At 39.2% G+C, this 14045-nt stretch overlaps 1 protein-coding gene across 6 annotated transcripts in view; it reads left to right on the top strand.

The window, feature by feature from the left end:
• LOC113034659 (nck-associated protein 1) overlaps window positions 1-13904 on the top strand; it is a 37442-nt gene extending 23538 nt beyond the window's left edge. For all 6 annotated transcript variants that reach the window (XM_026189461.1, XM_026189462.1, XM_026189463.1 and 3 more), the window contains 17 exons: window positions 74-132; window positions 336-481; window positions 579-711; window positions 1623-1742; window positions 2792-2931; window positions 3440-3571; window positions 4013-4231; window positions 4839-4969; window positions 5208-5305; window positions 5741-5834; window positions 6249-6331; window positions 7437-7517; window positions 7606-7699; window positions 7784-7900; window positions 10440-10549; window positions 11430-11519; window positions 11740-13904. In XM_026189461.1, the coding sequence (XP_026045246.1) occupies window positions 74-132; window positions 336-481; window positions 579-711; window positions 1623-1742; window positions 2792-2931; window positions 3440-3571; window positions 4013-4231; window positions 4839-4969; window positions 5208-5305; window positions 5741-5834; window positions 6249-6331; window positions 7437-7517; window positions 7606-7699; window positions 7784-7900; window positions 10440-10549; window positions 11430-11519; window positions 11740-11856 (1964 nt within the window). In that variant the 3' untranslated portion in view covers window positions 11857-13904. The remainder of the gene's footprint in view (window positions 1-73; window positions 133-335; window positions 482-578; window positions 712-1622; window positions 1743-2791; window positions 2932-3439; window positions 3572-4012; window positions 4232-4838; window positions 4970-5207; window positions 5306-5740; window positions 5835-6248; window positions 6332-7436; window positions 7518-7605; window positions 7700-7783; window positions 7901-10439; window positions 10550-11429; window positions 11520-11739) is intronic.
• The last annotated feature ends 141 nt before the right edge of the window (window positions 13905-14045 follow it).

The raw sequence follows: 14045 nt of genomic DNA on the forward strand, positions 1-14045 counted from the left end.
GGCAGTATTGATCGTAGTACAGTTATTAATAATTAAAGTTACTAAAATACTGAGTGTGATTTGTGTGTTTCAGTGGAGGATGGAGAAGTGTTTGACTTCAGAGGCATGAGACTGGATTGGTTCAGACTGCAGGTATATACACAACTTTCATGCTTAAATTCTTTTGAAATAAGTCTTTCAAGGAAACTATGTTATCCTTGAAAACTAAAACATAATAAAATATTTAATGTGATATTAACGATCCTGTTCAGTAAGTCGGGGTAGTGCAATATGTAACAATAAAGAACTTGGATTTGTCTTTTATGCCCTGCTTGTGCTGTTATTCCTCTCTCTAGGCCTACACAAGTGTCTCTAAAGCCAGTCTCGGTTTAGCCGATCACAAAGAGCTCGGTAAAATGATGAACACCATCATCTTCCACACAAAGATGGTGGACTCTCTGGTGGAGATGCTTGTGGAGACATCAGACCTGTCTATTTTCTGGTGAGACACTCATGTGAAACTCTGGTAAGTCCTGTGCATAATTCAGACATAAGTTTAAATATGTATATTTTCCTTTTTTCTCTGTTCTTGTGTGTAGCTTCTACAGCCGTGCATTTGAGAAGATGTTTCAGCAGTGCTTGGAGCTTCCCTCCCAGAGCCGCCACTCAGTCTGTTTCCCTCTGCTTTGTACACACTTCATGTCCTGTACACATGAGCTCTGTCCCGAGGAGGTAAATACACACATGCATACAAAAACCCAGTTTGTGTGATATTCTTTTTAATTTTACATAATGGCGCCTGTAGATGGGGAGATGAGGACATTTGAAAGTTTCCCAAGAATAGATATCTGTGGGTTGAACGGAAGGTACAGAGGAAGGAGGATAGATGGGGAGATGTAATGAAAGGGGGGTGGATATAATGAAGGGAAATGCGTAGAGGTCAGTAAATCAACCGAGACACATTTTCTTCTTTTTAAACGTAATCGAGGACGTTATCAGCACGTGTTGCTGCACTTCAAATAGGATCTCCTAATGGCCAATTCTGTGTATGTTTGATGGTATCAGTTGGTCAAAATGTCAGCAGCAAATGTTACAAAAATGTGCCCATTTGGTCAACTTTTAGTGAATTTTCCAAATATAAAAATGTGGAGTCTTTGACTTCCCAGTTTTAATCCAATTTCACACTCCGATGATTTAAATGTTTAAAAATTAAAGGGGAAAAAGGAAAAACATGGAAGAAGAAGAAGAAACTTTCCATGTGAAAAAACTCACATTACAGTTCAGGGATGTTCAGCCAGTCGAGTGTGGCTTTAATCAATGCTGGTTGGAAGTGAAAAGCAAAAATTGACTCAGTATAGGCATAAACTGAAGGACACTGATAAACACACTTGTTATTGGAACCAGCAGACAGTTGGGCTTTCTTTTTTTATACCCATCTAAAATGCATCTAAACAGGCACCCCGCAGTAACTGTTTTGGTCTTTTTGAAACAGATTCTACAAAATTCAATACAATTTTTATCATTGACTGACAGCCGCTTTCCCCTCTGAGCCTGGGCATCAGGCGTGATATGTGTGATGATTATGCTGTTTTGATAATGATTTCACTTTGAGTCTTTTTGTCTCTTCCTACTCTCCTCCTCAGCGTCACCACATAGGGGATCGAAGCCTGTCGTTGTGCAACATGTTTTTGGACGAAATGGCCAAACAGGCCAGAAACCTGATCACTGACATCTGCACCGAGCAGTGTACACTTAGTGACCAGGTAGGAACACAAAGCCAACTGTTTACAGGGACAGTTTGACATTTCTAGCTTGAATACAAATGCTACAAATTACTGATCAGACTGACAGTGATACAGGTTAACAATCTGCGTCAGCCAACCCCTCCAACACCCTCTGTTTGAACGCTGGTTAGACGCTGACAGACTTTATTGAGAATAAAATCAATCCAAAGATAAACTGACCAGTTCATCTGGTTTAATCTATACTTAAACTACTGTCAGGGTTTCCACTAGGAACAAAACAGCAGGGCTACAGTTGTGCAGACTTCCACACAAGAGGAGAAATACATCCGGGAGTTTATTTCCTTCTTCCAGTATGAAAAAAATACTTTATTTCAAGGTAGAATCAGGCTTTGTAAAATATTTTGCCACATGTAATTGCTACATGTCGATTCAGTTGTAAATTATCCCTTTTTTGGGCATTAAGAAATTAATTGCTGGCTTATTAATGTAGAAACAATAATACATGGTATTGATAATTTTGCTATTATGCAAGTTTGACCCAGTACTGAAATAGATTCTCAGATCGACCAACACTTTGCCATCAATACCCAGAGCATAAAATGATGTTTGTCCATATAAATATTTAGTCATTTGTTGAAGCTTGTTGTTGTTAAAAGCTCCTTAAATATGTCTGTCAGTCTCCTGGTTTAACTGCCTAAGAAAGATTACTACTGCTTTTCTTTTGTCTTCAACATGAGATGAAATATACCTCATTTATCCCAAACGTTCAAAAAATCCACAACCTTACTTAAATAAAATACAATAGCTAAAAAAAAATGAGAGCAAGGCAAAACAAAATCAATCAATAAGTTAAAAAAATAATCAACAGAAAAGATTTCAGTTAAATGAGGAAAAAAGGAGCTTAATAAGTAAAATTTTTAATAAATTGTAAAAATCATAATATAAAACAATAATGATTCTTTAAACAAGTAAAAAGGTCTCATGTAAATCTGAAGAGCACTTTAAAACAAAATATCAGTGGCTTAATAATTGTAGTGAAATGTTGTACCTTTTTATTTTTACCTTAGCTGCTTCCCAAGCACTGCGCAAAAACCATCAGCCAAGCTGTGAACAAGAAGAGCAAGAAGGCGACGGGGAAGAAAGGCGAGCCGGAGAGGGAGAAACCAGGCGTGGAGAGCATGAGGAAGAACAGACTGCTGGTCACCAAGTTAGTACAAAAAGAGGGAACGTGAAGATCTGAATATTTTTGAAGGATCTGCAGAGCCACAGTCTGCCTCTGTCTGTTCTCAGGCTCAGCTTATTCTTTATGCTTCTTTTAAAAACTCATTACTGTTGAGTGTGTTTTAATTATAGTGATCTGTAATTGTTTATAGATTAATAAGTATTCATCTTTGCTCATGCAGTAAAAATGAAAATGGTAATATTTAGCTGTTTCTTTCTCCTATAAATAGTTGAAATATTATTTTTTTAACACATCAAATCTGGCTGGTATTGTTTTGAACCCTCCACCGTGTTGTTATCACCGTTTCCCAGACGTGTCAGCGCTTTCCAATTAAGTTTTTATATTTTCACCTACATATATCTATACTTCCTTCATTTTAAGTCTCATAGTTTTGCTCTCTTTTATTGGTTTTATTGGTATTGTTGCTTGTTTTCTCTGCACAGATCAGGTTTTAATCATATCTGTTGTTTATGTGTCTCCTCCCGCCCCCCAGTCTGGATAAACTCCACACCGCCTTATCTGAACTCTGCTTCTCCATCAACTACGTTCCCAACCTGATTGTGTGGGAGCACACTTTCACACCGAGGGAGTACCTCACCTCGCACCTGGAGATCCGATTTACCAAGTAAATAAGCACGCACGCATGCTTTCATAGTGAAGGTGTATAATTACAGATACATTTTGTCCAATTTAGAGTTGCATCTGTCGACCTCGCAGCCCAGCTAACGCTGCTCTTCACCACCTCTGTGTTAATTAAATACTACATGTACAGCTTTCAGTGAATAGGAAAAAGTACAAATTACTACCTCATCATGACATGACAGTAATTATTAAGCAGTGCACAGTCCAGAGGTTGTGCTTTAAGCAGTTATTTAAAAGCAGATTAATTGAGCAGTTTAGGTGTAAACCGCTTTGGTGTTTCAGAATGAAAAGTTAAGGGATTGCAGCTTTATGATCGTTAAAATTAAGGTAATTAAAGTAAGTTGTGCAACTTTGAGGTTTAAAAGTGCTCTTACTAAATGTACTTTAACTTAGGCATGTCTTATTGACCTCTGATCGTGTCCAGGTCCATAGTGGGGATGACCATGTACAACCAGGCTACTCAGGAGATAGCCAAGCCCAGCGAGCTGCTGACGAGCGTCCGAGCATACATGACCGTGCTGCAGTCCATAGAGAACTACGTCACCATCGACATCACACGAGTTTTCAACAACGTCCTCCTGCAGCAGACGCAGCACCTGGACAGCCACGGAGAGCCCACCATCACCAGTTTATACACAAACTGGTGTGTTGATTTTTAGCACTTCTGCAATTCTCCAAAAACATTGTTAATAAAATACCAAAAAATGACACAGCAAAGGAAGCAGAAGTGTAATTTGAGGAGGAAATAAACAACAAACAACGCAAATAACTCACTAGACTTTTCTCAGTAGTTTTAGATGATTGTTTTTTTTAATCAGAGCAATTTCTATTCTCCTCACATCCAGCTCCATGTCTTTATTCTTGGGCTCTACTACAGTAGCTTTTTTCGGGGCCTTAATTCAGCCTCTCTGTTTACCTTCTGTCTGAAACGAACAGTTTTGAGTGCACCCTACCTTAACTTTCTTCTGAAAAGTTAGTTTAGTTAGTTTAACATTTAATTTATTATAACATTTAGGAAGATGCACTATTTAACTAGAGGACCAAATAAGCACATCCACACCAGTGAGGGGTAAATCCTGAACCCAAAACAAGCAGAAAACCAAATAAAAAATTTAATAGTTTGCAAGCTCAGTGGCTACAGTTTTACTTATTTATTATACCCGACAGACCTTAATGGAGCCCAGCTTGTTTTTCTTTTGAGGACCAAGCATGTAACCTATACTGAGACAGCATCCTGTGTGTGTTTGTAGGTACTTGGAAACGTTGCTCCGCCAGGTCAGTAACGGACACATCGCCTACTTCCCCGCCATGAAGGCTTTCGTCAACCTGCCCACTGAGAACGAACTAACTTTCAATGCTGAAGAATACTCTGATATCTCGGGTACAATCACTCAAAAGATTGTTTACTCATACAAACACACTTTGTGCATGAAAATGTTAGTAACTTGGTATTTATGACGACAAACAATAAATCAGCTATAGAAGAGAAACTTTAATGTGGGGTTTTGTGTATTAATATAAGTTTAGAGTTTAGCCATCTTGTTTTTTTTCTGTTCCTCGTCTTTTTTTTTTCTGCTGAAAGTTTATTGAAAGTGTTTATTTTTTTGCTTTTTCCACAGAGATGCGTTCCCTGTCAGAGCTCTTGGGCCCGTATGGTATGAAGTTTCTAAGTGAGAGCCTGATGTGGCACATCTCATCTCAGGTTGCTGAGCTGAAGGTATAAACATGTCCACAATCATAAAGATATACTCACATATTGAATAATAATAATATAAACTGTTATACCAAGTTGTACAGGTGATATTATTAGTCAGTGAGTTTTATTCAGATGAGTGATTTCTTTTTCCTTACCTGATGCGTCTCTGATTCTTTCTTTTTTTAAAATATAATATTCAGAAAACTGATTCATATATTTGTAATCTTTTGTGAGAAGTCCGAGCAGTGTGCCTGGCCTAATTGGGGATATCCCTTCTTCCTTACATCAGAGAGAGCCAAAAATAGGGAAACAAATTGGTTGATGTTGAGTGTTTAGTGTAGTCTGACGCCTTCCATGGTTTCATTCATAACCAGGCTTTTTTTTTTTCTTTTTTAAAAATTTTGACAAAATGTTCTTACATATATTTATGTTTTGTTTATTTGCGTTTCTCTGTAGAAACTGGTGGTAGAAAACATGGAGGTGTTGACCCAGATGAGGACGAGCTTTGACAAACCAGACCACATGGCTGCGCTCTTCAAGAAACTCACCTGTAATTACTAACACTAATGCTAATACTTGTGCTTACACTTACTTGGCACAGATCTTTGCAGCTGCAGTTTCATCATGGTGCCAAACAATAAGTGATTATCCAAACACGATGGGAGTACTTATGCCACTTTTTGTGTGTGTGATATTTAGCTGTTTACAATCAGCAGCCTTGGCTTGTTTCATGTCAGTGTCTCAGTGTCAGTCTCTTGTTTGAGATTCGATTACATCTGTGTTAAACTTGCCATCGTATTGAAAGTGGTTGGTTAGAAATGACTTCAAGTTAGTACACTTGAAGTACAAATTGATACACCTCCTTGCAAGTTTATTTTTGTGACTGGTGAACTCCTGAATTAACACTGATCACTGTGACAGCTGCTGTAATTCCACTCACTCGCTGTGTTTTCTGTTTTTGTAGCTGTGGACAGTGTTTTGAAGAGAATGACCATCATTGGGGTCATTTTGTCCTTCCGCTCGCTTGCTCAGGAGGCTCTGAGAGACGTAAGGCACACATAATCATATACCACTTTGAGGAGATAAATACTGGCAACTTGTGTCAATCAAGGTTATTATAATTAACTAAAACTAAAGCTGGATGTGGAAAAAATACTGAAAAAAATTAATTAACTCAAACAATTTTGTGAACTTGAATAGAATAAAATGAAAATGTAAAGGAAAGTTTGACTATTTACGATACTGTGACACACCGTGGGTCAGCTGCGTTTGAAAAATTAGTTTTTATTGTAAAACCTGTACTAATTTTCTCTGCGACATTCAGAGTAATAGCATGCAGTAATAATTAAAAAGACTAAGATGAACACGGAAACTAACAAGAACTAAACCGAAATAAGAAAATCCACTCTGGAAACTAACTGAAGCTAAACTTCATTTAAAACAAAAAGTCAAAACTAAAACTAGAAAATACAAAACTATAATAATGTGCATTTCTTTGTTCAGCTTTGGGGCATATTCATGGCATTAAAATACAGTCATTTAAAAATGTTTTCATTTAGAAAGGTACAGTAGATGTTGTAGGCATTTTAATATTGAACCTCGTAATCTTTTATACTGTAAATGGCCAAAATCAGTCTTACTAGACTGTCTCATCGACAATCACAATAGCTTGCATTATGTCCCTGTCAGGTTAAAGCTGAGTTATAAGCTGAGTTACATCAAATATGAATTAAACCTGGCTCTGATTCCAGCTACTCCCCTCTTGTCTTTTTAATGATAAATATCATGGTTTATACTTACAAGCTTTCATGTTCTTTGGTCCTCTGGATTTAGCAATTTAGAAGTTGGAGTTGGACCAAGTTCCAGAACTGGATTAACTGACCTAAGCCTTCTAAGACTGACATTTAGCTGGTTTCCGGAAACGCTGCTTATTAAAAGTGAAAGGATAAAAATATCAGGCAGCACTCTGAAATCACACATTAAATTAAGACATTCAGTGTAAGTGTTGAGGTACACGTTTATTGGCCCTTGCTCATTCAGTCTGAGATTTCCTGATAGTGGCTGCTGAAAAGCACACTTATAAATATTTTAGAGTATTTCCTCTTCCATCTTTCTCCGTCTTAGTGGTCTGTGTCGGTTTTGCTTTTTCCAGGTTTTGTCCTGTCACATTCCTTTCCTGGTCAGCTCAGTGGAGGATTTCAAGGACCACATTCCCCGAGAGACGGACATGAAGGTAAAACACACTGACGGGCTTGTCGAGGTAGATGCGCTTCCGGATGTCCCGCTCTTTGCGTTCATGTGGATGTTTTGTCTGTTTCCAGGTGGCCATGAACGTTTACGAGCTGTCCTCAGCAGCAGGTTTACCCTGTGAGATCGACCCAGCTCTGGTGGTGGCTCTGTCCTCTCAAAAGAGCGGTGAGTCGCAAACACGGTCACACACAACCACCATCCAGGAGCCACGCAATTCATCTGTATGACCATCACGATGTTTGTCTGCAGAGAACATCAGCCCAGAGGAGGAGTATAAGATCGCCTGTCTGCTGATGGTCTTTGTGGCAGTTTCGTTGCCAACACTTGCCAGCAACGTGATGTCGCAGTACAGCCCAGCCATCGAAGGTAGGACACCATGCTCTGTAGATTTGTTAAGAAGATCTAGTTAAAGTGACTCTCTCTCACACAGATTTTATGTTTGCAGTATGAAGTGCAATAAAGAGAAGGCACGAAACTTCAAAGACTCAAAGTGGCGGTTCATCCTAAAATCACATTTCTATATTTTTCCTGTGGCCTGCAGTGCTGTGTCTCCATCTAGACTGTTTTGGTGTGAGTCAGCCAGCTCTGTAGATATTATTAGCAGAGATGTCTGCTTTCTCTTGATTCTAATAGAAAGAAACGCTTCTCCCATTTTGGTATTTAAGGTGCCAAAAAGTTCATTTGGAAAAACTCAGCATTAATGTCTCTTTCCACAAATTGTGACCCAGTTACTCGGAATAAACACACCAACCTTGCAGCGAGCATTTTCATGCAGGGACTACTTTCTGTCTTGCAAACTATATCTGCCAGTCGTATCTGTGTGCAGAAAGAAGTCTGTCGTGCGCCAGTGATAGCGAGACAGGATGTAAAATTAATGGCATCCCCCCCCTCAAGCTGAGCGGTAATGATAGCTCGCTGCTTGCTTCATTTATATGGAGGATGTAGGCAGTGGAAAGAAAACGTGTAAAAGGCTGGTATTGTTTAAAAATGTTTTCCTTTTCCTTTTTTTTTTTCTTGTTGTTGTTTGAGAACCACAAAGGAAGTGCCACCTAGTAGACTGATTTTTAAAACACTACAGGCCAGAGGTGAAGAGTGTGGGCAGGGTGGAGTTGGCAGCCTCCCTCAAGATGCTCAGATTTGTTTGGTTGGGAGTGACCAGAAGGGACATGACTAGAAATGAGTGTATCGGAGAGACGGCACAAGTGGAGCTGTTTGAGGACAAAGTTAGAGAGGTAGGATGAGATGGTTTGAATAGTGGAGTTGAATATGGAGCTGCCAGACAGGAAGGAGAAGAAAAGACCGCTGAGAAGATTCATGGACGTAGTGGTTGGCGAGACAGAAAAGCATGCTAGACACTAGAGTCGAGAGGAAAAACATGTACATCTGATTACTGGGTTAAAAACAGTAACATGACGGTGATGCCTTCAGGTCAGGGGTGTGGAATAATGAGTCCCGGAGGCCAGAAGCCAGTTGGGTCCACTGGATCTGTATTTTCAAAAGTTTTCCAGCTTTTTCTGTTGGTAAATATTGATCTTCCCCACTGCCATTCACACTACATGAAATACTTATGTAATAGATTAATAATTAAGTGAGAGAAAAGTTTCTGTTTTTCCAGTATCTCCACATTTCTAATGCTGAACACTCAGTTTTCTTATATTAGGATAAGTCAGGGATTAAATGTTTAGTTGAATGCGTTTCCACCAACAGAAAGGGGAGTTTCACTGGTTCAGCCCACTTAAGATCAGAGTGGGGCATTTGTGATCCACGATGTAAAATTAGTTTGACATCTCCGCTTTAGGTTTCTTTGTTTGTTTAACCCACATTACAAATCTTTGTTATGTTCACTTTTGCTGTTAGCCTAACAAGCAGCAGTTACCTTCTGGAAATTACAGATGCCATGCATGCATTCTGCTGCACTCCAGGTGTGTTCTTTTAAAAAAGTGTTTGGCTTAATGACTTGACTTTGGTTTGAGGCCGGCTGAGACTCTATGGGAGGAAAGATTCTGGAGTAATTGTTGTGACTCAAATGATTACGGAACAGAAATTATAATACATGATGCACTTAAGTATATTTGTGATACGAATTGATTCCTCTCCATCATTTTGCCCTCCATTTCCTGCTCTAATATTCATTAATAAAGGGGATAATAAGCCCGTCTTGTGACTCACTGCTGGGGGAAAGAAATTCCACTTTGTAAGAAACAAAATTTACCACGTTCAACGCGCGAGACAGTTTCTGCATGCAAATGACGTCGACCTTGTGCCCCAAGATTGATTTATGTGTGTTCATTAGAGCCATATTATCATCTTCATTATGTGTACTTTTTAAATAATTAATCAGTTTTAAATGTCTGTTTAGCCCATGTGACCCGTGTTTGTTTTTATTTATTTGCCTGAAAGATTCATTCAGTTATACAGACTTGATATTTAGATCCACGGAGGGGCATCGCTGCAGATACATGAGGCCTTTTGATGAGGTATCGAAGAGAGTTATAACTCAAGGTCGTGAATTATCAAGACAGTGCCACTTAACAACCTTGAAATGAAAGGCGCCATTGTTAATAAGGGACATTTGAAAAGGATAATGAGTTGTAATGGGCTCCACCATTGTTAGTATGCAGACTGTGTCCCGACGAGTGATTGGTTTTGCCGGGAGCAGGTCTTAACACGTCGCACCGGTCCAGCCACACTAACCGTTCTCTAACCTTACGATTACACGCGCGTTTTATATTCATGTGCTTGTCATCCATGTCACATGCGATACAGAAATGAAGCCCAGGATTGACAGATCCATGTTTTATAAGCCTGAAATTTCCTCTGCTGTGAAAGTCACATGTGAGAAATTAAACCGAGTCAATAATCTCTCCTTCTTCAGCTAATCGTGTGTGTTTGCTGCCTCCTACAGGCCACTGTAACAACATCCACTGCCTGGCCAAAGCAATCAACCAGATCGCTGCTGCTCTCTTCACCATCCACAAGGGAAGCATAGAGGACCGCCTCAAAGAGTTCCTGGCTGTAAGACACTGCATTTCTGTTACTCTTAGAGAACTTTACATTATAACTGGGGTTTCTCTAGTGTAGCACTGCGCTGTGATGGCAGCTCTTTAGGGCATCATGTCTGCATTCTGACGTAGAAGATACGCAGAATAATTAGATTCATTTAAACTTATAGGGGGATATACAATCTCTCATCATAATGTCAACATCAAACACGCAATGTAACAAATTAAAGGAAAAACCTACAACTGGGGTATCCGGTGACTATTATATGGCTTGGAGCCGTTATTCGGGTCCCCTTTCGAAGTTATCCTGATCAGCTCTGTCCTTTGATGAAACCTTTTTATCCTAAAGGGAATGGTCTCTTTGAGGATGACAGTGTCCCAAACCTTGGGTCATGGACTCGCTGAATGGTTTGATGTGTATGAAAATTATGTGATGTAAGCAATGACCTTCATAGTCTTTAGATCTGAGTCCAGCTGAACATCTATGTGAGCTTTTTGGTCGTCACCCTTATCAAAATACCAGGTATCTTTCAGACAAATGAGTTTCATCCCTCGAGTTACAGCAGCTTACAGAATCTATTTCAAGGAGAACTGAAGGGCTTATGGAAGGAAACTGTTATCCCTAGAAGACTTTGTATTGTGGCTCATTATTACCAACAGTCTGTGTTATAAGAAGTACAGAGTAGACAAGCAGTCATGAAGTGCTTACATGTCTTTGAAGCTCCAGTAATTATGCAGTTAAGTCAGATTTTCTTTGATAAATTTGGAAATGGTGTGTAATTTCCCAATTTTTGTCAAGAAATTCTAAAGTTTAGTTAAAACTGATACGAAAACAAAACCGAAGCTTGACTTGAGAGACTCTTAACATCAGTCTGTAACATGTTTCTGTGTAGCTGGCCTCATCCAGCCTGCTGAAGATCGGTCAGGAAACGGACAAGATGACGACACGTAACAGAGAATCTGTCTACCTGCTGCTGGACATGGTAAGAAAACTACGTACAGGAGACTTTATCTGTCGACACTTGTTCCTCTTTTAAAAGTAAAACATCCTAAAAAGCAACTATCAAAGCTATATCAGGATGTGAAAAAAAAATGGATTCAAGTTGAAGTGCAGAACTATTTTTAACATTCAAGTTTACTTCTGAGTATTACCGTATATTTCCAATCGTCTAAGAGTTGTTCTGCATTTCGTTTCTGCTTCAGATTGTGCAGGAGTCTCCCTTCCTCACCATGGACCTGCTGGAGTCCTGTTTCCCTTACGTCCTGTTGCGAAACGCCTACCACGCCGTCTACAAACAGAGCATCAGCGCTAATGCATAGACACACACAGACACTAACCACACAAAGGCATACCTTATAGTCTGCTATTGAATGGGGGTACAGACAAAACAAATACACACTACCAGAGTACACTAAATCCAAACTAAACACACTAATCTATGCCTACAAAGCCTCAGCGTGTTCGGACAAAAAAGCAACACTGTCGGCATTTAACACTAAACGCGTAGCATTGAAAACAAATCCACTCAAAATATAAGAAGAGCGTATGAAACACAAGTGCTCAAATTAAAAAGAGGAGGGAAAAAACACAACATATGAACAGAAACACGAGCTGGATGAAGTTGGGGGATCAGTGTCTTTATTTTAATCGTACCGTTTCCATGATGTTGCCAGGGACCACGACCATAGCAACACAAAAAATACATAATGTTTGGTTGGTATAAAGAACAAAAGTATAAATATATAGTATATATATATAGTTGACACTAAAATATTTTTTTCTCCTTTGTTTTTTTTTGTTTTTTTAATTTTGCAATGAAAGTTTTGAGAACTTTAGTGGCCAGCTGATAACTACTATGTGGTGATGGATTTTTGGATGCTTACTTTGAGAATGCAAATGATTCTGATGTTTTTGTGGGGTTTATTATTATTCTTATTATATTTCTTTTATGGATGCGGGGTGAGGATTCCTGTGTTGATACTGAAAGACATGTTGCTCGTTAATCTGAGTTTACACACGCGTACAGATACACAATCCTGAGCAGATCTACGGTTCCAAACACTAATCTTCGACCATTTCCTAGCAAACAAACACACACACACACACACACACATATTCAGACGGACACACACTTGTATAACATGGTGATGTTTTCTTTCTTTTTTTTCTAGCTAGTCGTAACATGAACATTTTGTGGGTAAAGATATAATATCTGTATTCTACTTTGATGTGAAGCTGTCTGTTTTTAATGTTTATGTTTTGTTATTTTTATGACGACGACAATGACGATTTGCCAAATGTGTTGACACTAAAAAAAAGAAAAGTGTGTATCAGGGCTTGGAAGGATTGGAGTGTTGACAAGTGGTGAGAAATGCCGTTTTTTTGGGGCGTTTTCAGTGTTTGACGCCAGCTCTGCGGCAGCTCTGTTAAACTCTTACAGTGGGATCAAGCAAAAGAAAACACTTGCAAGTATTCCCCTCAGCTCCCCTGACTGACGCTGCAGTAGGTGCTACATGTTGTCTGCGGTAGAGTAAAACTACAAAATAACCCCTAATCAGAACGAGTCCACTCGTGGCTCCTGGAAAGGAGCTTCGTTGTTCTTTTGAAGCCCTACTGAAGCAGCTGGGGGAAGCACGCCTTACTCAAAGGCACCTTAGCAGCAGCTGATGATAGCTGACCATCTATAGTCCAGTTATATAACTGTTTAACTTTAATACTAAGGTCATTTTAACCACCTAACACTAATAAAAAAACATAAGATGAACTGGAGCTGCAATAAGAATAAAAAACAATTATTATTCACCCTCAGTGCCGCTTTCACTGGATTTGCAAATTCTGGTCGAAGGGGCATCCACCAATGACTCTTACATATTTGCGACGGTTGTGTGGGACCTTAAAGGACAGATGGACAACTTTTACAAAGTGCAGTCTGATTTTTATTTTCTTCCTCAATCAGAGCACAGCAGGGGCTACGTAATGAGACACAAACCTTACTCTCCTTAAGTTAGCCCTTTGCTAGTGTAATACTAACCCCAGGGCTCTGTCTGAAGGTTCATTCTGCATACTACTCATGACTTTTAACCACTGCTGGAGTTATTCTGCAAGTGGCTGCAAAGTGAAGTCATATTTACAGAACGTAGCAGGAACACAGAAAAAAAAGGTGTTTCTTCTGTGGCGAGTCAGTAGTTTGCATTATGAGGTTGTAAGGACAGCTCCGTGGACACATTCTGCCATTTGATGTGGAATGGTTGCTGTTTTACTTTATAACTTCTTTTTTTTTCTTCTCTTTTTTTTTGTGTTTCTGATTCCAACTTGTAACTTAAAATGACATGAATAAAATAAACTTTAGGGCTGTGTCAGACCTGAACTCTGAGTGTGTGCCACTACCTGCGATGAATGAGGTAAAAACCAGTAAGTATGAACACACAAGGGTAATTCACAGTCAGGTGACAAGTTAGACTTTACGCAGCAGGTAACCAATCTACTCAGGACTCCTGCAATGATCTAC

Source organism: Astatotilapia calliptera, chromosome 13, assembly GCF_900246225.1.
Source record: "Astatotilapia calliptera chromosome 13, fAstCal1.2, whole genome shotgun sequence".
Taxonomy (NCBI): Eukaryota; Metazoa; Chordata; class Actinopteri; order Cichliformes; family Cichlidae; genus Astatotilapia; species Astatotilapia calliptera.